Source organism: Coregonus lavaretus (assembly GCF_964263955.1).
Source record: "Coregonus lavaretus genome assembly, chromosome: 24".
Lineage (NCBI taxonomy): Eukaryota > Metazoa > Chordata > Actinopteri > Salmoniformes > Salmonidae > Coregonus > Coregonus lavaretus.
The window spans coordinates 7,407,979-7,431,669 of NC_140011.1; the positions used below are offsets into that span (position 1 = coordinate 7,407,979).

Sequence of the window (23,691 nt, forward strand, 5' to 3'; positions counted from 1 at the left end):
GAGACTTGTAAGCCCTCAGACCTTGAGGATGTCTTCTTGGTCTAATGGTTAACACATTCAATTCCCACTGGTTACATTTGCAATTATAGCTCCACTTGTGTGTATATTTGTAGCTCAAAGAGCTGCCTCCTCACCTTCTTGTATTTGTGTGGGAAGGTGAATCTCTCTATGGTGGTCTGAACTGCCCCTCTACTGACACTTCCCAGCCTGTCTTCAAGCTGCAACAGCTCCTAGGGCACAGGAGAACAAGGCTTTTGACAGGACTTCACTAGACATTTGCAATTACAAGTGCACTGGTAATGGGATATACAACAGGGATATAGAACAGATAAGGCCTTGCCATTAAAGCTTAATTGTTAAAAACATGTATAGTACACAGGTATAACACTAGTAATTATTGATATAGAATACAACTATAGGTAAAACAGAATAGGACAGGATACATCTAGAGATGGACGTTTACCTCATAGCTCTCTCGTACAGCCGAAGCATGGCGTGAGGGGTTGAGGCCCTGTAGAGCCAGCAGGTGGAGCTGGGGGTACGGATAGTTTCTGATCTCGTGCACAACCTGTCGAAAAAAACTAAACACTTTAGTCATCCACAGAACATCGTAAGATATGACTAAACATACAGCACGGGACAGATGTCAATCAAAAACCTAAACCTAATAAAACAGCAAGACAGACACCAAACAAAAGATGTTAACAGAAACAGACAGACATCAAACCACCAACCTAGACCCCAAAACAGGCAGCACAGTCTTTAAAAAACCTAAAGCAGAGATCTACAAAGACACTAAACAATCAACATAGACATAAAAATAAAAATAAACTACAACAAAGCAGAGACAGACCAAAACAGCCAAGTCATGGACGTACCACTTGTGCAGAGGTGGTGTTCCTGGGAAAGTGGTGCATTCTAGGGGATGAGGCCAGGTAATGCTGATAGTGCTGTGGAAGCTGCTGGAGCTGGTACTGATGGTGAGAGAGGCCAGCGTCCACACTGAGGTCCCTACGAACAGAGGGACAGAGAGAGAGAGAGACCTAGATTAACATCAACACAGAATATGAAGGCGATTACAGACGGGCTGCGATAAATAGCAATTGAACCGCAAGAAAATCTGCCTACTGTTTGTGGAGACCAGGTCCCGGTTGTTGTCAGCTCGAATGTTGTCATTAAAACATTGTTTGATTGTTTGACAAGATGTACTCTGCTCATTGGTCAACCATGCGCGGCGGCCACTCAAGACTTCAGCTAATTTCATATTTTGGCGCCTCAAGCGTCGAGCCAGGGGCGCAGCTCATGGGAGCGAGGTTTCCAAAGCTCGCCGCTTGCAAAAATGCTTGCGCTTTGCGGACCTACTCCCATTGAAGTCTAAGAGATGAACAATGATCAAATCAAAGTTTATTGGTCGCGTACACAGTTTAGCAGGTGTAATAGCAGGTGCAGCGAAATGCTCATGTTACTAGCTCCTAACAATGCAGTAAAATGTCAAACACTTAAAATGTAAGGGGGAAAAAATACAAAAAATACAAGAAATCAAGAACGGCGCGACAGTTTAGCTATGGTCTATGGTCAGTTTAGCATTTATCTCACAAATGGTTAAGGTTGGGATTTGGAATGGGTATGCTAATAATAGATCCGTTCTTATTAGTAACTTATACCGGAAGCCATAAACACTCCTGAGGTGCTCCCTACAGGCAGGTGGAGAGGTAAATGCTAAATCAACAACAACACTAATGCCAGACAGACGCGGGGATGGAACACTGACTTATCTTCTCCACGGCTCCCACTTTCATTTCAAACAGTGACTCACCAGTCTGTGCCCTCGGCCAGGTAGCGCGGCTGCTGGCTGATTGGCTGGGGAACGTGGAGTGGAGGGGAGTAGTCATACCCAGAGCGCAGCCTGTGAGGGTTCAGAGGAACGCGCTCCGGTGTTCGTCTGCACGGAGGAGTCATTTACATCCATTAGTATTTGGAAATTGGAGGGGCTGTAGTGTTCTAGTGTCTGTTCATTTGTGTGTGTGTGTGTGTGTGTGTGTGTGAGAAAGAGGGAGCGACAAAGCATATCAAAGTGTGTGTCTAAGTGAGCATCTAAAGTGTGTGTGTGTCTAGGCGAGTGAGCTTAAAAAAGTGGGTGGTTGTACCTGGAGTGTGGGAGGATCCTGCGGTGCTGCGCCTCTAGAAGCTGCTGCTGGATGAGGTATTGCTGGTGTAAGGCCTGAGGTAGGAACGGGGGCCCCGGGATGTCCTGGAACTGAGGGGGGGCCGGCAGGGCCGTCAGGGGCGGAGGGTGGTGGGGGGCCAGGCCAGTCTGGGGAGGCTGACTGGCATGACCCACGGGGAACTCGGCTGAGATGGGAGCCTGGGGGGCCCCCAGGTTAAAGTGTCGGCAGGAGGTAGCATGGCTGTGCTGATGTCTGGTGAAGTGTGCTCCTGCAGGAGACAAGCGCACCCAATCAGGATTCAGAGGAAGTAGGCCCCAACCAATCAAGACAAGACCGAAAAGACACTCAGTCAATCAGACGATAGAGAGACAATCACACCCACCCAGAGAGCAGGCAGACAGAGTGATCAACCAAGACAAGAGAACACTCACCCAATCAGAGAAGACGCCAGAGAGAGTAGAAAGAATGAGTGATCACACCAATCAGACAGACAGTGAACAACAGCCAAACAGAGGGAGTCAGTCACACTTAATTAAACATCACACAGAACAACTACACAGACATTTTACATTACATTTTAGTCATTTAGCAGATGATCTTATCCAGAGTGACTTACATAAGCAATTAGGGTTAGTTAAGTGCCTTACTCAAGTCACATCAACAGATCTTTCACCTAGTCGGCTCGGGGATTTGAACCAGCGACCTTTCAGTTACTGGCCCAATGCTCTTAACCGCTAGGCTACCTGCCGCCCACAGACCGATCTTAAGACAGCACAATCACACAGAATCAGACAAACAATCTGACAGACAAATCATTGTTAGACAGAAACCACAACCACGCACACAGACAGAGATCAAACTAACAGTCAGAACACAGAGACGGACACAATTGTAAACACACATTCAGAAACAGACCACCCCCCCACACACACATGATATCACTCACACACAGAGAGAAAACAGAAAGTGACCTCACCCAGGAAGAAAACACAAAACAGGAGAAAGAGCAGATGAAGAACAGACAAAGTAACCTCCATGGAGCGACCTCTAACCTCCAAAGAGAGCCAAACTTTCTGGCTCATATCCTGCCGTTCTACAGAGTCAGCTGGGAGCAAAGGGGTTCACTGGGCACCGACCGACTGACCTTTAGTTTGATTTGGACTTTATGCATGTCTCTGATAATATCAGCTAGGTTTGATGTGGACTTTTGCTTAAGTGGGTTTGTATAATGTTATAAATAAGTACCCTGCGTTTAATTGGACCTTGAATGAACATATGAAAATCTATGGTACGGAGTTCCCGTGTATGAGAACGTTTAATGTGATGTGGCGGTAAATATTTTCAACGTTCTTCAACATGCTACTTATTCACAAGGAATACAGCCACTGTCTACCTGCCTCTCCAGCTGTGAGATGTAACTGTAGTCCTATCTATAGACCTCTCTCATTATGGAGCCTGGCATTATGGGATCAACCGCTAGATCCACCAGCTGCTTGGGGTGCGACTCAATAGTCTAAAGTGGCGTCCTCTCCTTGTCTCATTTTCTTAATCTTCGCTGATCTGGAAAGACAGGGCAGGTGAACACAACATGGCAGATAGACATGCCAAAATTGCTTTCACCTGTCCAGGGCCCGGTTTCCCGATGGAATTTAAGCGTACAAGTTTTTTAATGATGCATCTTTCCTACAACGGCCGAAGATATAACATACGTTTCCCAAAACACCACAAAGAGAGAATGGTCGCTAAGTGCATCGTTGGAGCACGTTTCTATACTGATAGGATCGAAAAGAAAGGGAGCGCTGCTCTCGGATCAGCTTTCTCCATTCAAATAATAGCCTTAACATTCGAATTTTCACACAATACTGACGACGGATCAGCTCCTAGAGAGATATTACCACCTACAGCTGCAAATATTGAGGTGGCTTATTCTAATACTTACCCAATAAATATTCACTAAATCACTGATTTGGCACATCATTGTGCGCATGTTAGGCTACACATCATGAAATATATTGAGACAAATTACAGAAAGTAGCCTACAAGTAGCAAAATAGAACTCAATTGAACCTGACATGAATTTCAATATGATTGAATAAATAGGCTTATAGCCTACTGCTTATATTTTAATGCATTCATCTCGGTTTTCATTTGAAGCATCATTTTATATGTCGCTTGTTTGTATCAATTGCAAAGACATTGCAACTTTGTATTTGTAGTCAACTTTATTCTCAAGTTATCGGCTGTCAGAGACGGATAAACGAAGTGATTCTAAACTCAGCAAAAAAATAAACATCCTCTCACTGTCAACTGCGTTTATTTTCAGCAAACTTAACATGTGTAAATATTTGTATGAACATAACAAGATTCAACAACTGAGACATAAACTGAACAAGTTCCACAGACATGTGACTAACAGAAATTGAATAATGTGTCCCTGAACAAAGGGGGGGTCAAAAGTAACAGTCAGTATCTGGTGTGGCCACCAGCTGCATTAAGTACTGCAGTGCATCTCCGACTCACGGAGTGCACCAGATTTTCCAGTTCTTGCTGTGAGATGTTACCCCACTCTTCCACCAAGGCACCTGCAAGTTCCCGGACATTTCTGGGGGGAATGGCCCTAGCCCTCACCCTCCAATCCAACAGGTCCCAGACGTGCTCAATGGGATTGAGATCCGGGCTCGTCGCTGGCCATGGCAGAACACTGACATTCCTGTCTTGCAGGAAATCATGCACAGAACGAGCATTATGGCTGGTGGCATTGTCATGCTGGAGGGCCATGTCAGGATGAGCCTGCAGGAAGGGTACCACATTAGGGAGGAGGATGTCTTCCCTGTAACGCACAGCGTTGAGATTGCCTGCAATGACAACAAGCGCAGTCCGATGATGCTGTGACACACCGCCACAGACCATGACGGACCCTCCACCTCCAAATCGATCCCGCTCCAGAGTACAGGCCTCGGTGTAACGCTCATTCCTTCGACAATAAAGGCGAATCTGACCATCACCCCTGGTGAGACAAAACCGCGACTCGTCGGTGAAGAGCACTTTTTGCTAGTCCTGTCTGGTCCAGCGACAGTGGGTTTGCACCCATAGGCGACGTTGTTGCCGGTGATGTCTGGTGAGGACCTGCCTTACAACAGGCCTACAAGCCCTCAGTCCAGCCTCTCTCAGCCTATTGCGGACAGTCTGAGCACTGATGGAGGGATTGTGCGTTCCTGGTGTAACTCGGGCAGTTGTTGTTGCCATCCTGTACCTGTCCCGCAGGTGTGATGTTGTTACACGTGGTCTGCCACTGCGAGGACGATCAGCTGTCCGTCCTGTCTCCCTGTAGCGCTGTCTTAGGCGTCTCACAGTACGGACATTGCAATTTATTGCCCTGGCCACATCTGCAGTCCTCATACCTCCTTGCAGCATGCCTAAGGCACGTTCACGCAGATGAGCAGGGACCCTGGGCATCTTTCTTTTGGTGTTTTTCAGTCAGTAGAAAGGCATCTTTAGTGTCCTAAGTTTTCATAATTGTGACCTTAAATTGCCTACTGTCTGTAAGCTGTTAATGTCTTAACGACCGTTCCACAGGTGCATGTTCATTAATTGTTTATGGTTCATTGAACAAGCATTGGAAACAGTGTTTAAACCATTTACAATGAAGATCTGTGAAGTTATTTGGATTTTTACGAATTATCTTTGAAAGACAGGGTCCTGAAAAAGGGACGTTTCTTTTTTTTGCTGAGTTTATGTTTAGCGGACATCTTCTGTGTATGAAGTCATGCGGGAGGGCAAAAAAGCATCTAACAACGCACTTAGCAGGCGTTAGATTACGAGCGTATTCAAGTGCCACGTTAATAACAACGGTTTCGGGAAACAGCTCTGAGATTTAACGACGCTTCTACGCAGGTTCTAACGATGAACTTGCTTTTGGGAAACTGGGCCCAGTCCTCTTTCAGATCTGTGTGAAGGACGAAGGAAAGAACACAAGACGAAGCCAATTTAGACAATTAGACTACTGAGGTGCAGACCTGTAGCTAATCCGACACTTCCATCTGAGGCAAGCTGCTGCTGATGTATTCCCCGTGCCTCACCCCCCGGGTTAATGCCACCTCTCGGTCTGTCTCTGTCGATCAAAGGAGGAGTTGTGAAGCTCTGGCCAACCTGCTGAATCAGCATGCTGCTGGGTCGCAGCCAAACAATCAATATCCATTACGTCCAGAGGGAGGGAGGTGTGGTGAGGAGGGGGAGGCAGCTGCTCCTTCAGCCCCTGTTAAAGCCCCCCAGCTGTCTGGGCCGGGGAACAGACACCAAGGTCTGGGGGGGTTGTCCCTCAGACAAGCAGCCCTCATATCAAAAAGCACAGACCCACCGACTGACTATTAATGGCCAGGCTCCATGTAGAGCCATCTTTAGTGCCGTCCTAGTTTATTCAGCAAGCGGGTTATTCCTCACAAAACTAGAACAAAAAAGGCCCTGCTTTTTTTTTTATGTACTCCATAGAAGGGTCCTTTGGAGGAAAGATTGTTGACATATAGTTGACATTTGTTCAACTTTTATATGCCCGTAGAATATATTACGTTCAACAATGTAATGAAAAAATAGCCAAATCAAAAATGGTATATTTTCAATATTCATGTTTGTATTGTTCAATATTCATAAATGAATGTAAGAAAATTGTGATTGAAATCAAAATACTAGTCATATTACAGAGCAAGCGGAAAAGCTTCATATGACATCAATTCTTGCTTTGTAGCACTTATGGGATGAAACATTATGGAGTCTTAAAAGGAGGCCAGAGGAAGGCCAAAATGTCACAAATATTCCAACTTCAATTAATTATTTCTCAATTATGCTTTAAGATATAAAATGTCAAATATATGTCAACAATTCTTCCTCCAAAGGACCCTTCTATGGAATACATTGTGAAAATCCCCAAAATCATGTTATTTTTTTGTTGCAGTTTCGTGAGGAATCACCCAAGCTGTGTGTGCTTTGACTATTATTGTGATAATAAAACGATACTACTGAACTCCATAAATGATAAAGAGTGGCTCGTAAAACAGCTATGCAACTTTGTTCTAATTTGATGTAGAGACGAGAGGGTTTAATCATTATCTTTACTGTTCAGAGGGGAATTTCCAGTAGCACTGCCTCTAATGATTATGATAAGCAGAGGTGTACTTGATACTTATAATTTAATGTTTTGCTGATAGTTGAATCACACTGTGTAACCAATTCAACTGACAAAAATATATTTCTGATACAGTGGTTGGACTATTTAATTACAACCCAAAGGTTACTTCAGGTCAACTCAAAATTGTATAATTCCTTTTTCCCCCCTTCCACATCATAGCCTACGTAATTAAAAGCAGTTTGACTATTCTAGTCACAAACCAAGGTGACATATTCTGCTTGGTTGTTCTTTTGCTACAGTATATTTTGCCCTGAGACACAGGAAACCCAGTGAACCTCAGCCATAAGAGGAGAAATGATGTTGGCTGGCTGAGGAAGTAGAGCGGAAAAAAACTGTTGGCTTCTGGCTTTGGTGGAACAGAGGATGCCATTTCAAAGCATTTTCACTCCGTTCTGACGGAATGCTTTACGTCACAGTTGTGCAAATATACAGTGACCCCAGTAACAAAGGAGAAACATGACAAAAAAAATTATTTTACTTGGATATAACAATATCTCAGGGTGGAAATGACCAGTGCTAGGATGACAGGGTTGTACCCAGTATTTCTTAACAAGGTGGTGCTGTTGAGAAGGGGACTCACGAGATTGTTGCATTTTTAAACACATGTAACGAGGTGGGCGAGCGCCCCTCTTATATTTATTGGGGAGAACCCTGGATGATTATAATCATAAATGGACCAGAAAATAAAATAGCCTACTAAATAGACCTTATTTGGCACACATTGCACCACTGACACAGCCTCAGCAGCATACAGCCTCTATAGCCTATTATTGACTGTCTGTCTGCTCATACCTCTGTGCTGAGCTCGGGCTGCAAATCTCCTGACTGGTGCATATCTGAGCTCAGACCCTCCAGAGCTGCACGCACACACCCAGCCCCTCCCCCATGGTGCGGCTGCGGCATAGCTCCCCCTGTTGACTAACAGGCCTGTAGCCCTGCCCACCCATGACTGCAGTAGTCTGACGTCCGACCCGGCTGTCTCTGCAGCTTTATAATCAATGCTACTACTCCCCATCTACCCTACACACCCCATTCCCTCAGCAGCATGAGCATCCCATTACTTTACAATGCACGAATAGAGGGGTGACGAGGTAATGTGTAGGCTAAGCAGTGCAGTAGCTATCAACCAATCATGAAGGATTTAGTACCTAGGTCTATCTGATGTAATGGCATGTAATGTGCCCAAGTGCAGTGGTTAGTAGGAAAATGGAAACTGGATTGAGGAGGGGGTAGCTGAGAAACACCTTATGTTTTACATATACATAACCCGAAGTACCAAAAGATTCATAAATCATTATAGATATAGGTGTCCAGGGGAATCCTAAAGTATAGTAAGATAAGGTGCTCATATCAATCCTTGTGGCTTGTGTGTTATTTAATCTCATGATTAGAATACACATGTAAAGTCTAAAGCAGCTGCTTGCACGGAACACTACAGTAGTGTTGAATAATTTATGTAATTGACTGCCGAATATGACCTTGTAAGTGTTTGAAAAGAAGGCGGTGACAATAACCTTTACCTGTGTGCTCTAGGTAGGAAGGCTATAATCCTTAACCAGACAGCTTACGTTTTTTGGTACAAAGAACTGTCATAGAAAGCCTCTTCTCCCAAAAACAGCATGAGATCACCATTAAATGAGGGCAGTTTAGTATGCATGAAAAGTGTTCTGCACAGTCATTGGAGACTTTTATTGAATTGGCCATGTGTAGACCAAATTTAACACAATCTAGCCAAAATTTCTATCATCAACAAATAGGCCTAGCCCACATAACAAAAGCGACTTGTTTTACTTTTTCCTTGTACAAATACTAGGGCATTTTCAAATTGCATCTATTTTCTTCCATGTGTAAAAGTGATATACCCACATAGAAGTCTGCTGAAGACATTATCCAAAAGGTAAAATGAGGCCACTCACTGAGTTGTTACGCTTTTGTCACAGATTTATACCGACTTCAGGTTGATGCAATGTCTTTTACTTTATATTTGACTGAAAAGTGTATTGAGATGTTCAAATGCATTTTAAATACAGTATGATTCATTGTTATTTTACAAAAACGAGTATGAAGTTGTTTTGCTAATTGTGTTCAGTTTGCTGCGGATTGATCTAGCTCACCTGAACAGCTAGGTGCCATTCTATACTGAACCAAAAGAGAATTATGCATCTAAGTGTACATATGTCAAGGTAAAGACTTCACTTGTTCGTTGCGCTGTAGTGTTGTCATTGTTGTCAAAGTAAAAGTTTCACCTGCTAGTTGAGATACAACCAGTCTATATCTATATATTCGCTAGTTTATTTAGAAAATATAACATAATTGAAATGCCTTATGTTGACCAACTCAGTATGTACAGCTATTGAATGGCTGGTGCCACTTGTGTCAAGACTATTTTCAAAAACACCAAAGTACACAGAACCGGCATGACCTCCATAGCATTTAAATCAGTGTTTTATGTTGTGTGTCATGTAGAGGAACTTCAAGGTGTGTATTCAGCCTCATAATAAAACTCTAAATCTCCCGTCGTGGTCAGTTTCTGAAAGACACTAATTCAAGATTCATTATTTTGCAAAAGATTCAACGCCAAAATCATCAGTTGCGTGTGACATGTATGGTGCATATACGGAATAACACTTTCGTAACCCGATTACAACAATCATATTAAAAAACTAAAACCGAGACTGGCAAAAAAGGATGAAAGGAAAGGCAGGTTTTGTTCACTATTACTACTACAGTAAACAACCAATGTGTCACAGCTGAAAAGAGTCAAATACAGATGGAATGTGTATTGATTGGGGGGATGGGGGGGGGGGGGGGGGGAGGGGGGGGGGGGGGGGGGGGTGGGGGGGGGGGGGGGGGGGGGGAGGGGGTGGGGGGGGGGGGGGGGGGGGGGGGGGGGGGGGGGGGGGACTGTATGGTTCCAACATTAATCCCTGCCTCCCATGTCTCAGTCAAAATATATTTTCCCTGCAGGACAGAGTGATTTGACTGTCCCTAATCCTATGATTGGGACTGGGGAGAGAGCAGCACCTTGAAGTGCCTCCGCAAGAGATGAGAGCACAGAGAGATAGAGGGGGGACTGCCTTAGTGACGGCACGGTGGTGGAGTGGGGGGGTACACACACATGGAAATCAGCAAAAAGCACACTGAAGGTTAGGAAAAATACTACAAGTCTTTATTGGAAAATATTAGTATGTGTGGCACTGTGTGATAATAGTAATAATAATATAATTACATGCAAATAATGACCAAAGGCAAGGCCCGACCATGCTCTGTAGGGTTAACAGAACAGAAGCAGCATCCAATGCGTAGATGTGTATGCTACAGCACATTTCAGTACAGCAGGGACATCTCTACACCAAGATTACATTGGAATCTGCTGTTCAATGTGAAAACATAAAAGTAATAAAAAAATGATCATGCATTAGGTTCTAATACAAGAACATAAGGTAGAGAGAAACCACAACCAAAGAATAAAGACATTTTGATTCTAAAAGGAGTTCTACAGCAGTGCAGGATATACACATCCCTGTAAAATGGATAGCATTCTGTGGAGGTGTAAAGACTGGGGAGTTTGGCATGACTTGAGGATCACAAAGGGAATTTTAAACAGCAAGTCAAGTCTCGCCGATTTGCTGTGACCAACTAAATGGGTTCGTTCAATTAGAAGAGACAAAGGCTCGTATAGGATTATGACTGGCCGTTTAGCCACTAGAACAGGTGCATGGACCATCAAAGGTGGCAATTTAGGATCGTTAGGAAAAAAGGCATGCAAATTAGAATGCTAATTTATTGCAGCCAGTTGTCCAATTGGTTAATTGTGATTAGGATGATAGCATTTGGAAGGGGGAATGAATATGATTTGTTTCAAACAGGCTATCAGGTCCAACTGACCAATTCAAGGTTGTACAATGCACCTTTGATTCAAGAGGGATGACTGGAGACAGCTATCCACAAGCTCGATCAAGCCTGGCTATAATCTAATCGAGGGGCCAAGGGTTCAAAATGTATCCACTTTACAGAAATTTACAGCAGAATGTAGTCTATCCACACTGAATGGGAGAATCACAATGACATTTTGTAGTAATAGGACTAATGCTACAATGGGTTATTTACTAAAGAGCAACATGACAGTTTAAATAAAGACAAACTGTTTTCTAGAGAAGGTGTTATTCTTTAGTCTGTTACACAGAAGGATACGGTATGAGTGGGAGAACTCGGTTTTAATGCCAATGTCGTCTTCAGATGGAAAGAGGAAATGAGGAAGAAGGGGTTCACAATACAGCTAGATGCAGAGAACAGGCAGAGGCTACGGCAGACAGCAGCAGATGATCGTTAGCTACACAATGGAAGGGGACAAAGGTCTGAGAAATGCGGAATGTAGCGCCAGCCTCGATACTATGGAACAGGAAAAAAGAACACAAATAAAAGCACAATGAAATCATTGGCGCTAATGCATGTCCTTTAAAAATGCACGTTCATATTATTATTATTATTACATAATTAGTATAGCCTTTACTACATATCGAGGATTATTTTATTTGGTCAATTTGGCTAGTATGGTGTTTGCAATCGAGCGAAACAAAAGGCAATCAGTTGTGCTCATGTTTTTCCTTGAACAAATAACGTTAGCTTGATAGCCCAAAACTAGAGATAGGGTTTGGTTTATGGTTTGAGACAACAACAAAACAATTTACAAAGCTACGGGATAGTGTTTCTGACCGTACTATAGGTTGCTAAGAAGAAAACGCGTCATTAGACTGCAGTACATTTTAACCCACCTAACGTCAGCTAACCAGCTCAGATTGATTGAATGTGGCAGTCGTAACATTAAACTACCTACACACCGTAGTTCGCTGAAGGCAACTAACCCCACAGCACACACGATATTGTCAAGACGCAAAGGCTCGCCAAAACCAATACATAAGGGTAAACAATTGATGTCACTGATGTGATGTTCGCTAACCAGCTTCTCGATCAGAGTAAAAACAACACAGCTAGGTGTTAATGTCGACCGTATAAAATATAAATGTACCGTTAAAGTACTGTAGGCCAAATTGGTATAAACGACACCGCTAGCTATATTCTAATGATGGTCCTCGCGCGTCTATCACCAAAATATCAGCCTAATAGTAAACCAGGCTCAACCAGGGTGGCCCATACCAGATAAAATAGCGGCGTGTTGGCTAGCTAGCTACCATTTTGCTTAGTTAGTTAGCTTGACAGGATAACATTTGACTTTGACAATAAGAACTGCAAGCTAGAAAGGATGGCAAAACATTACATCAGCTACATATTTTGCTTATTTCGTTTGACATTGTTCGATTAGCTACAACCTTTAACGTTACTGCAAACCCAGATTTTATTCGCTCGAGCGCAGCTGAGCTAGCAGGCTGGCTAACTAAGCAGCTAACGTTAGCCGGCTGGCTAGCATTATTAGCTTGGCCTCTGGCACTTCAGATGGCAGCTAGCTTTAATATTTACATAATACAGGAACGAGAAAATACATAAAAATTGATAGAATAAATTAAATCACTTTACCTCTATTTCTTACAGAGCCAAATACGGGAAGAACCAAATATCCGACATGTATTAACACCATCCTGGGTCCTTTGTTGTATCGCTAGCCAGTGAGACAGATGGTCCATGGAAATGGTCCCTTCCAATCCTTGCACATTCAAACGGACAGGCTGCTCAGCTGCCTGGCGTACAAAGACAGAACGAACCAATCAATGAACACCTCTCTAAGTAAGCCTCTTCCTGTGGCACACGGGACAGCCAATCAGATCAGCGACTTTAGTTTTGTGAATTACAAAGAGGTGGAGATGTCCGTCTTCTGGACATCTACTCAAATCAATCAAGCTCAGATCCATCCAGTGTTGAATATCATTGCATTTATTTCATACCAATACACCGTACTGTTAAAAATGTACACATTGTGTCATGTTCCTAGATGCACTCCAGGACATGTTTGTTGTAGGCCTATTATTTGAAAGAAGGATATTGTCATGCCATGGTTTCCTGGCTCGACTCTCCAGTCTGCACCACCAGAATTAAGACATGGGGACAGATGGAGAGGGGGGTTAGAGGGGGTCACTAAACTCAATGTCATTCACTACTTAGTGGTAACCCTTAGACCGCCTAGCCTACCCACCACGACCACTATAATCGCCTATGGTCTTGCACAAAGGACCCTGAGCTCTATACCCCCCCCCCCCGGTCATATTGATCAAATCCGGTAAAAAAGGGGAAACCATTCCTATTAATTGTTGCCCAAATAAATCAGGTTTGGCTAATTTTGTATTTTTGGTACAAAATATTAATATTCAGACACAAATAGCGCTACACTGATCTCGGAGGTCTGGTGGGAATAAAATCACATAGCTATCTTCGAATAATAAAAGGGTATTCCTGCACACAGATTAACTTCTGAATTTATTTGCAGAGTCAAGCAAGTATATGGTGGAAATATTTGTTTAATATTGTGTGTAGGCTACGATCGTTGGTGTGTGAAATTCAAGTGATAGCTCGGTAGTCCTCCAGCAGGCAGCAGTTAACTGAGGTGAACTCAACACCATTTTCATGCCTATGACATGGCGGGGGTCGGGGAAGGTAAATGGTGCCATGCAATATGTGACATAAACCTGTGGATTGTGAACAACATATTGAATAACCTAGTATTTTACCATTCATTTCAAGGACTCGCTTACAGGTACTTACCGATGGTCCTTACTTCTATGAACGTTGCGTTTTGATTTCTGCTAGGACAGGGCCCTCTGGTGGTCAGGTGTGTACTCTACAATCCCAAATATAATTTCCATGAAAACTGCACGAACCAACGGCTACTCAGAAAAACAATCACCTCCTTCATAGCTCCCTAAAATACCAGCACAGAACAATTGCATTGATTTTCTAGGCTAGTAAAATATCTATTAGCAATTGTTCTACTCACCAATGACAAGGGGACTAGCCATGGGAATTAGCATACAGCTGGTGCCCTCAGGATTAACAGAGAAGCAGAAGGACTCCAGGGTTGAGGTTAGGTTAGGCAGATTGCACAGCTCCGGTCTCTCCATTGTCCTCTCCACGTGTCCCCCTTGCCTGACCTCTGACCCTGTCCCTTTGTGGATGAGGGGTCATATTGTTCATGAAGAAAGGGAGTCCTCTGTGCTGTTAGGGTACTGAAGGAGTTGGGAAACACTGCTCTACACAGATATTGAATCAGAGACCTCATCCCCTTTGTCACTCTCTGATTAGGCAAAGACACTGATAAACCCAACAGTATAGACAGCATGGGAATTAAATAAATAAAAAAAATCACAATCAACACAGTCCTTAAATAATAATATATTTATTTAGTTTTAAAATGGTTTCCTTTTTGTTCTACAGACATAATTTCAAAGAAGTCCGGGACTTGCAAAATATTAACACTCATTTCTTGTTAATTTAAAATAATGACAGTAAAATAAATGAAAATAAACAGCACAAAAGGGTTAAATTACTGAGAGCGGGTTGAAACAGATGTTTGAATTGAGGACAAAAATGTAACAAAAAATGTTATGTGCAACCATACTTGATTGATGCTGCCCTAGTTTCTTACAGAAAGCAATCCACTAAGCCTAAAGGCATGAGCAATGTCTTACTTAACTGACATTAAACAATAATCATAATGAAGAGCTACACGACAACAATGGGCTTAGCGGTGTTGCATGCAAGAGACGAGGCCTGGAATAAAAAAGGTACATTTCAGTGCTAGCTGCATACAGTGGAGAAAACTAGCCAGTCAGAAACAGTCAAGGTGATACTGAAATTTCAACATAATCATGTCATCTAATTTACACAATGTTTTTCTCTGGGAGGAGGGTGATGTTAACACATTCAAGTTGAAATCAACTCAACAACCTATCAATAATAAATTCAGACCTCAAAATAATTTCATACGTGCAAAGGAAAAGTTGTCAAAAGCTGAAATATCACAAGTCTCTAAGGTTTTTAAGTCTTTCTTTGACAAAAATTCCATTCGACTTTGGTTCAGTTCCCGGTGTCAAGGAGGACTTTTCCCTTTCTGTGACCAACAGGAGCGAATGAAATGCTCCAATATAACCCTCTAATGAGGGAAAGAGAGAGACCAAGAGGTTCATGCAGTTCAAATGGATCTGATGTGTCATACCAGAACATTGGTAAAAACGAATCAGGCGTGGTTGCAGTCTCACCAGGCCTGAAATACTGCATGAGTACACAAACAGGAGAACCAGGGAGAGTCCTGAGGAATCAGGGTTAAAACAATTCATACATTAAATAGGTCTCTCTATAAAGCCCCCAAATGGGTACAAACTCACCAGTCCTTTACTAGTATCTACATAGTAAAATCACATCTTTTATTAAAATATCTTTTTTGTAGAGGCGGCAAAATCCGCCTCACTTTAAGGTAAAAGAATATACATGACTCTGAAAGAAAATAGTGCACATTCCAAGGCATTCAGGCCATCTTTGGAAGATACATTTCCTCAGTTGTCAGAAAGGGGTCTCGAAAAGTTAGGAGGGGGGATATCTCATTCACACTGATACACATACACACAATCCATATAAGTGCAACCAGTCAGCGACGCAGGGTCATACATTCACTGACTACCAGAATGACACCTGGGACACTTTCAGACTGTTCTCCATCGCAACGGGCTGCCTCAACAGCCACCAGACCTGTCTTACAGTAATAGTACTGTACATAACCTGCTATGCCAGAGGACTGCAGCAAATGCTTGAGTACAAACAGGACTGCAGCACTCATCTTATCCTGTGTGTCTGACCACCAGCTACTCAAAGAGGAGAAAGACGAGAACTGAACATAGACCAGTGTTGCTGTTTGTTTCCTTGAATAGGAAAACATACTATCTAGCTAGCTTAGAAGTTGATTTAGCTACGGTCTTAAACAAACACATTGCGTCATTGACAGCACCATTATCAATAGTATAAATGAAACATAATTGACTATATATTTTTGTAAGCGAAGTAGGGTAAAATCAATGTTATCACTGTAGTTTGACCCGTGAGTGAGGAGCCAGTGGTCAAATCTTAACATAAACCTAAAAGTGACTCTTATGGAGATGTATGAATCAGGTCAAGTCACCAAAGCCCTGTCACAGGCCGGCGTACCGTGCTTCAGAAAGTGTACCAGCTGCCGTTTAGTATCGACTGAAAGCCCAGTCCAGTCAGTCGGAGAATAGGTCACCAATCTGTAGCGCAGCAGGTTCGAGCCACTGATCCTGCCCCGCCCTCATGCAGCAGCTTTAAGTCTTATGTTACAGCTAGCGGAGAGAACACAAGGTGCCTACCTACATACGTACAACAATCCCCGGGATGAAGGAGGTACAGGACAGGAAGAATATTGCTATGTGTTTTACTGTAAAACCTATCTATGGTTCCCCCTGCACTAGTGTCTTGCCCTCTTGATTATTATAATAAATAAATAAAACATGAACAGGGAATCACCTTAGTTAAAATGGCTTTGATACACAAGGTTCTACAGTAGGTTAAAAACAAACAGCGCTCAGGAAGAAGAGGAAGAGTCCATGGAGCTGCATCTCAAATGACACCCTATTCCCTATATAGCAAACTTCTTTTGACCAAAGCACTATAAAGTGCACTAAATAGGGTGTCATTCGAGACGCAGCCCACGAGTCACAGGTGGTGGCTGTAACACTCAGGAAGGGCTTCCGCCATGGTGGGGGAGGAGGAGAGGGGTGTAAGGAAGTCTTCAGTGCACGAGTTGCTCAAAGCAGGTGTTTGTGTCTGGTCTCCTCATCCAGAGTGAGGTCCACTACCTCCGGAGGGGACACCCAGTTGGGCTGGGGGGACACTGTAGTCCAGAGCTGGGAGGATTGCCTTGTGCTGTTGTTGAAGTGCTCCACTGAGTTGGCCTTCCAGGCAGAGGACAGGCTCTGGATCACTCCGCCCCTAGGATGGGCACATCTGTTAAGAGAAACAGCACAATAACACAACAAGGACATTAGAGCAATGTAAGAGAAATATTAGGGCAACAACATTACACTGAAGATTTGGTAAGTGCAAACTATGCATTGCAGTTCACCAGTTCCTTGACACTGTTGGTGTCACACAGTAAAACTATAATGTTTTGTTGCAGCAATAAAACATAGTCGCATGACCATGATCCTCAAATTAACACGTTTCAGAGCAACATCATATTACGTTTACAGTTTTGTACTGGTTGCAGTGCAGGCAGATCTGACCTCGGTGTGTGTTGTAAGTTACGCATTCTGAACTCACCTTGTGTTTTCTTGCACTCCTACTATTTCTACCTCACTGTCTGAGGAGGGGATGTTGATGTGGCCCTTGTGCTGAGGGGGTTCCCTGTGGGCCAACTCTGCCTCCATGTGACCTGCAACACAACAATACAACACACTTTATAATGCACAGGGACATCTAGAGCATTGCACCCCGGGGTAACACAAATACAGACACAACAAGATTAACTTTGAAGTTAGGGGACACAGGGACACTGAAATTATACAATTCACAAACCTCTTCTAGAAGTCTGATGGACAAGAATATATTGTTTACTCTATATTGCAGTAGATCTATGTCAATTTATACTTCACAAAAAATATAAACGCAACATGTAAAAGTGTTGGTCCCATGTTTCATTAGCGGAAATAAAAGATCCCAGAAATAATTTCCATAGCACAAAAAGCGTATTTCTCTCAAATGTTGTGCACAAACTTGTTTACATCCCTGTTGTGAGCATTTCTCTTTTGCCAAGATAATCCATCCATCTGACAGGTGTGGCATATCAATAAGCTGATTAAACAGCATGATCATTACACAGGTGTACCTTGTGCTTGGGGCAAAAGGCCACTCTAAAATGTGCAGTTTTGTCACACAATGCCACAGATGTCTCAAGTTGAGGGAGCATGCAATTGGCATGCTGACTGCAGGAATTTCCATCAGATCTGTTGCCAGAGAATTGAATGTTCATTTCTCTACCATAAACTGCCCCCAACGTCATTTTAGAGAATTTGGCAGTACGTCCAACTGGCCTCAAAACCGCAGACCACGTGTAACCATGCCAGCCCAGGACCTCCACATCCGGCTCCTTCACCTGCTGGATCATCTGAGACCAGCCACCCGGACAGCTGATGTGGAGAAAAACCTCATTCTGATTGGCTGGGACTGGCTCCCCAGTGGCTGGGCCTGGCTTTCAAGTGGGTGGCCCCTCCCAGGCCCACCCATGGCTGCGCCCCTGCCCAGTCACGTGAAATCCGTAGATTAGGGCCTAATGAATTTATTTCAATTGACTGATTTCATATGAACTGTAACTCAGTAAAATCGTTGAAATTGTTGCATGTTGCGTTTATATTTTTGTTCAGTATACATCTATGTCAATTGACTAACTGAATTGCTATGAAATACAGACGAAAAAGAAAAGGCAACCCCCAAAAAGAAAAACAGCATTTGCAGCACCAGAAAGGAAAAGACAAGCAGATAGTCCGTGTAATTTCTGCTTCAAACTCCAAAAGATCCCCCTTTCTAACCTTCGGAGCGCAGTACAAAATGTTTTATTCAACCGTATCTATGTCGTGGGGCTTGCGATGTAGAGGAAATTACATCATTTCACCAGGTCTTCATCGCTGAGACTTTGGTTCCAATCACTACTTGTTGCACTAACATTACCCCCGTTAAACGATCTCCTCGTGCCTGTCAAACTGTCTGCGGATTATACAGAAAGTCTTCCCAGAGAGAGTGGACATTTTCAGTGTGATACAGCGGGTTTGTAACTGACCTGCTGAGAGAGAGCACAGATGCTGTGCTCTTACTGCCCCAGAGTTTGATCCCATATCCTGGTCCCTGTGTGTTTTTAGCCTTTCGTGTGTTATCACGGTGGTCCGGCGCAGGGACACTCGCTCCACAGTCACACTTATGCTCTCCTGGTTAGAATCAGTGTCTGAAATATCATAGTGACCCACTACAGGAGGCCCGTCTGCAGAAACAACAGAAAACAACTTCATTATTAAAACCACGCCGTCTCTCAGGAGGTCTCACAGGTTAGTTGACTTCAGTGCTCACAGTAGACGTAGGTACCTCCATGAGCACAATAAACGCATTCATTGCCATTTGCCCTGTGAAAAGGTTACAACCCTGCTGACAATATCATAAGTGTAACACCAAGTTGCTTGCAGCACCCCATGGCAGATTGTGTAACGGTACACAACACTGTAGCAGAGCAGTTAGGCCGTCTGACTGTGTTTGTAGGTCTAGTATAGCAGCTCACGATAGGATTTCAGACATGGTATCACTGAGTGGATCAGATACATCATAAATACCCACATTCTACAACTTCCAATATTTTATTTCTTGATTTTGACTGTTAAATGCCACCTGCCATGCATGGTAATGAATGAAAATGTGTTTCAGTTGTAAATGTTTTTGTTGCCAGACAATTAGCAAGCTAGTAATAATTTAACTACTCAACCTAACTAATTGCCTGGTAATAAAGCATAAAATAAATACAGCAAATAGGCCTACATAATATATTTATTTTGCTCAGCTGTAAATGCAGGGGCACCACTTTGGTTTTAGAAGTGGGGGGGACATAACCTGGCAGGGATTTTTGGGCCTCTAAAGCACATTTCCTGCATTTTTACACAATCCAATATGCCGTCTCTATTTAGAACAAAAAGTAGGCAAAAATGCCCACAGTCATCAAGCTAGGTAAGAGATCATTATTACATACTTTTAAGTGATCAATAAAACGGAATTAGATAAAAGGTAATTCAATAATAAATATTGTGTTGCACCTTTAACCAATAGCCTAACAAATGAACAACTCTTGAAAAAATACAAAGACATTATTTTTTTCCCTTCCTCTATATCAAATTTCAGCCAGACCGACCAGCCAGCCCGAGCCGCCTGCACGCTTGACCCCCACCAGTCAAGTCAATAACTCAACTCTCTCCCAACACAAGTTCCTTCCCAGTTCTCACCTTTAATTTTTTTAGTTCACAAGGGAAAGTTAAAAAAAATAAAAATATAGCGACATAAACCTCAAATATACATTAACACACAGAAATAGCAAATCCTACATATAATTAATCTCATAGGCCTAATAGTACTGTAGAGCTCTTTTTACTTGCACACAATATAGCTGCGTTGCCCCATCCTGTCCCTAGGGGTTCACGGCCCTGCAGCGCCCCAACCCAACACACCCCACTCAGCTCGAGGATCTTAGTGAAACATTTATTATTGGTTTTGGGTGTGTTAGGCCAAGGCCAGAGTGACAACCCAAAGGACAACAGACCCCCAGGGCCAGGACTGAGCAGCCCAGCAGCTAGGGATTGCCTAAATAGGGATCTCTCTGACGTGGGCATGTTTTCAATAGAGACTCCTTTAGTCGTACTGTATTCCATATAAGGCATCCAGACCTTATGAAAGTTGTCAAGTATACCCTTAATCTTGTAATACATTTCTTAGCCGCTATAAATGCTTGGTTACACTGTTTCTTCAGATAACAGTCTCCAGTATCAACATTTCCAAGCAAACAAAAATAGGGATATGGGAGAATCTGTAGACATGCTGAGATAAAAGAACATACTCATTGCTAGAATTCAGCCAGCCTTCACGAGACCATAACATATGCAAATATTACACCTCCAGCAGAGGAATTACATTTCTGAGTGCATGTAATTCAGTTTCACTGGCATATAGTACGGTCTATGGATGGTCTTAAACTGCAGTAATTTATGCCTGAGATAATATTAACATGACTGGGCATTCAAACATATCTGTATCCATTCATCATCATCATCAATAGCTTCTACCAGTTCTTCCTCATATTTTTGTTTACATGTTTTGTGTCATCGGGAAAAGCCTCTATCAACCCTTGATACAGTTTGGAAATCAACTTTAGAGGTTTATCAGGCTGCCTTAAAAAAGCATCTGGCTTGTTCAGTGTTTGCTGCACAGAGAGAATAAAGTGTTGTATCTGCAAAAATTCACCTCAGCTCCGTCACAGACTGGTCTTCCCTGGCTGCCTGACCCTGCTGAGACCCCTGTCACCACCTGATCCTCTTGAGATTAGGCATGACAAAGAATTACCTTGGTGTACATTTATACATTATTTTATCCATGAATAGAATCAACGGTTAAATAATTGAAATTAACATTATTCCCAGATCCCAGACTGTAGCTTTAAGCTTAAGCTTCTGTCCTGTAGCTACTGTTGATCTACCCATCAAGTCAAGATGGAACTTTGTATTAATCATTGATATTGTTAATATACCGCAAAATTCACCTGAGCTCCGTAGACTGATCTTCCCTGGCTATCTGACCCTGCTGGGACCCCTGTCATCACCTGATCCTGCTAAGACATGATGAGCATAGTGTTATGTACAGACTGTGCACTAGAGGGCTGCATTCCCGCGGGATGCCTGTGGGACCCAACAGAGATCATTGCAGACTACTTTGGGATGAAAATATACTGAACAAAAATAAACGCAACATGCAACAATTTCAAAGATTTTACAGAGTTAGAGTTTCTATAAGGAAATCAGTCAATTGAAATAAATTCATTAGGCCCTAATCTATGGATTTCACGACAGGGCAGGGGTGCAGCCATGGGTGGGCCTTGGAGGGAATAGGCCCACCCACTTAGTAGCCAGGCCCACCCACTGGGGAGGTAGGCCCAGCCAATCAGAATGAGTTATTCTCCACAAAAGGGCTTTATTACAGAGAGAAATACTCCTCAGCCGCCCCCGCAGGTGAAGAAGCCGGATATGTGGAGGTCCTGGGCTGGCATGCTTACACGTGGTCTGCGGTTGTGAGGCCGGTTGGACATACTGCCAAATTCTCTAAAATTACTGTGTCAGTGTGAAAAGTAGGGAATTAACTAGGGAAACTGACAGAGCAATAACGTTATATTACCATACCGACTAATAAAAACTAATTGTACTGAAAAAACGACAATATTTATCTTCAATCGTTTGGCCGATGGTTTCATCGTTTGATTCAGGTCTAGTGCGATCGAGGCAAAAAAGAATAGCTAATGTTTGCCAACTTTTGGCCAGCTCTCTCGCTAACCGTACATCAACTGGTGAAAGCTAGCCAAGTTAATTTACTTCTGTTGAAAAAAGGGACAAAACATTTCCATACAAACAACAGCTGTTAGATTGTATCTGACAGATAGCTAGAGGCTAGAGTGGACCTGGCTGTGGTAGCTAGCGTAGCGAATTCATTCACCTCAGTCGAGAGGGGATGAAACATTAGCTAACGTTATATGTCAGTTACAATAATAGCTCAGCACTGCGAAAAAACACTAGTTTAGTTTTTTTCTGTTAAGTTAAACAGCAGTTACCTTGCCAGCTACATCAGTTAACTAAAGAGTAGCCAGTTTCTGCTCTGCTTGCTTTTACAGCTTGGTGAAAGAGCGCAACACATCAAATCAAATCATATTTGTCACATGCACCGAATACAACAGGTGTAGATCTTACAGTGAAATGCTTACTATCAGGCCCTTAACCAACAATGCAGTTTTAAGAAAGAACACCCCCCACAAAAAAGCACAAAAAAATACTATATAAAATAATACAAAATAAAGGTAACAAATAATTAAAGAGCAGCAGTACCGGTACCGAGTCAATGTGCAGGGGCACCGTTTAGTCGAGGTAATATGTACGTGTGTAGAGTTATTAAAGTGACTATGCATAGATAATAAACAGAGAGTAGCAGCAGCGAGAGTGTTGGGGTGGGGGGGGGGCAATGCAAATAGTCTGGGTAGCCATTTGATTAGATGTTCAGGAGTCTTATGGCTTTGGGGTAGAAGCTGTTTAGAAGCCTCTTTGACCTAGACTTGGCGCTCCGGTACCGCTTGCCGTGCGGTAGCAGAGAGAACAGGGTGGCTGGAGTCTTTGACAATTTATAGGGCTTCCTCTGACACCGCCTGGTATACAGGTCCTGGATGGCAGGAAGCTTGGCCCCAGTGATGTACTGGGCCGTACGCACTACCCTCTGTAGTGCCTTGCGGTCGGAGGCCGAGCAGTTGCCATACCAGGCGGTGATGCAACCAGTCAGGATGCTCTCGATGGCGCAGCTGTAGAACCTTTTGGAGGATCTGAGGACCCATGCCAAATCTTTTCAATCTCCTTAGGGGGAATATGTTTTGTCGTGCCCTCTTCACGACTGTCTTGGTGTGTGGTCTACAGCTTATCGTGAGATACTCTACCTCAGGCGAGCAAAACCGAGACTTCCTTAGATATCGTGCACCAGCTGCTGTTTACAAATATACATAAACCGCCACCCCTCGTCTTACCAGAGGTTGCTGTTCTATCCTGCCGATAC

General features: G+C 43.2%; 1 protein-coding gene and 1 pseudogene across 3 annotated transcripts in view; both read right to left on the bottom strand.

Annotated features, from left to right (window-relative positions):
* LOC311099383 overlaps positions 1-13,032 on the bottom strand; it is a 26,760-nt pseudogene extending 13,728 nt beyond the window's left edge. The window contains exons 1-7 of the transcript XR_014615709.1: positions 12,886-13,032; positions 11,526-11,742; positions 2,148-2,436; positions 1,817-1,942; positions 879-1,011; positions 464-568; positions 135-230 (exon numbers count right to left, since the gene is read on the bottom strand). The product of XR_014615709.1 is annotated as an uncharacterized misc_RNA (transcript). The remainder of the gene's footprint in view (positions 1-134; positions 231-463; positions 569-878; positions 1,012-1,816; positions 1,943-2,147; positions 2,437-11,525; positions 11,743-12,885) is intronic.
* A 1,647-nt stretch (positions 13,033-14,679) lies between these two features.
* The window catches only part of LOC311100237 (protein ARK2N-like), a 30,216-nt gene continuing 21,204 nt past the window's right edge, over positions 14,680-23,691 (bottom strand). The window contains exons 3-5 of one of the 2 annotated variants that reach the window (XM_084141067.1): positions 19,142-19,339; positions 17,629-17,740; positions 14,680-17,313 (exon numbers count right to left, since the gene is read on the bottom strand). In XM_084141067.1, the coding sequence (XP_083997193.1) occupies positions 17,115-17,313; positions 17,629-17,740; positions 19,142-19,339 (509 nt within the window). In that variant the 3' untranslated portion in view covers positions 14,680-17,114. The remainder of the gene's footprint in view (positions 17,314-17,628; positions 17,741-19,141; positions 19,340-23,691) is intronic. The other variant, XM_084141069.1, reaches the window with a different exon arrangement.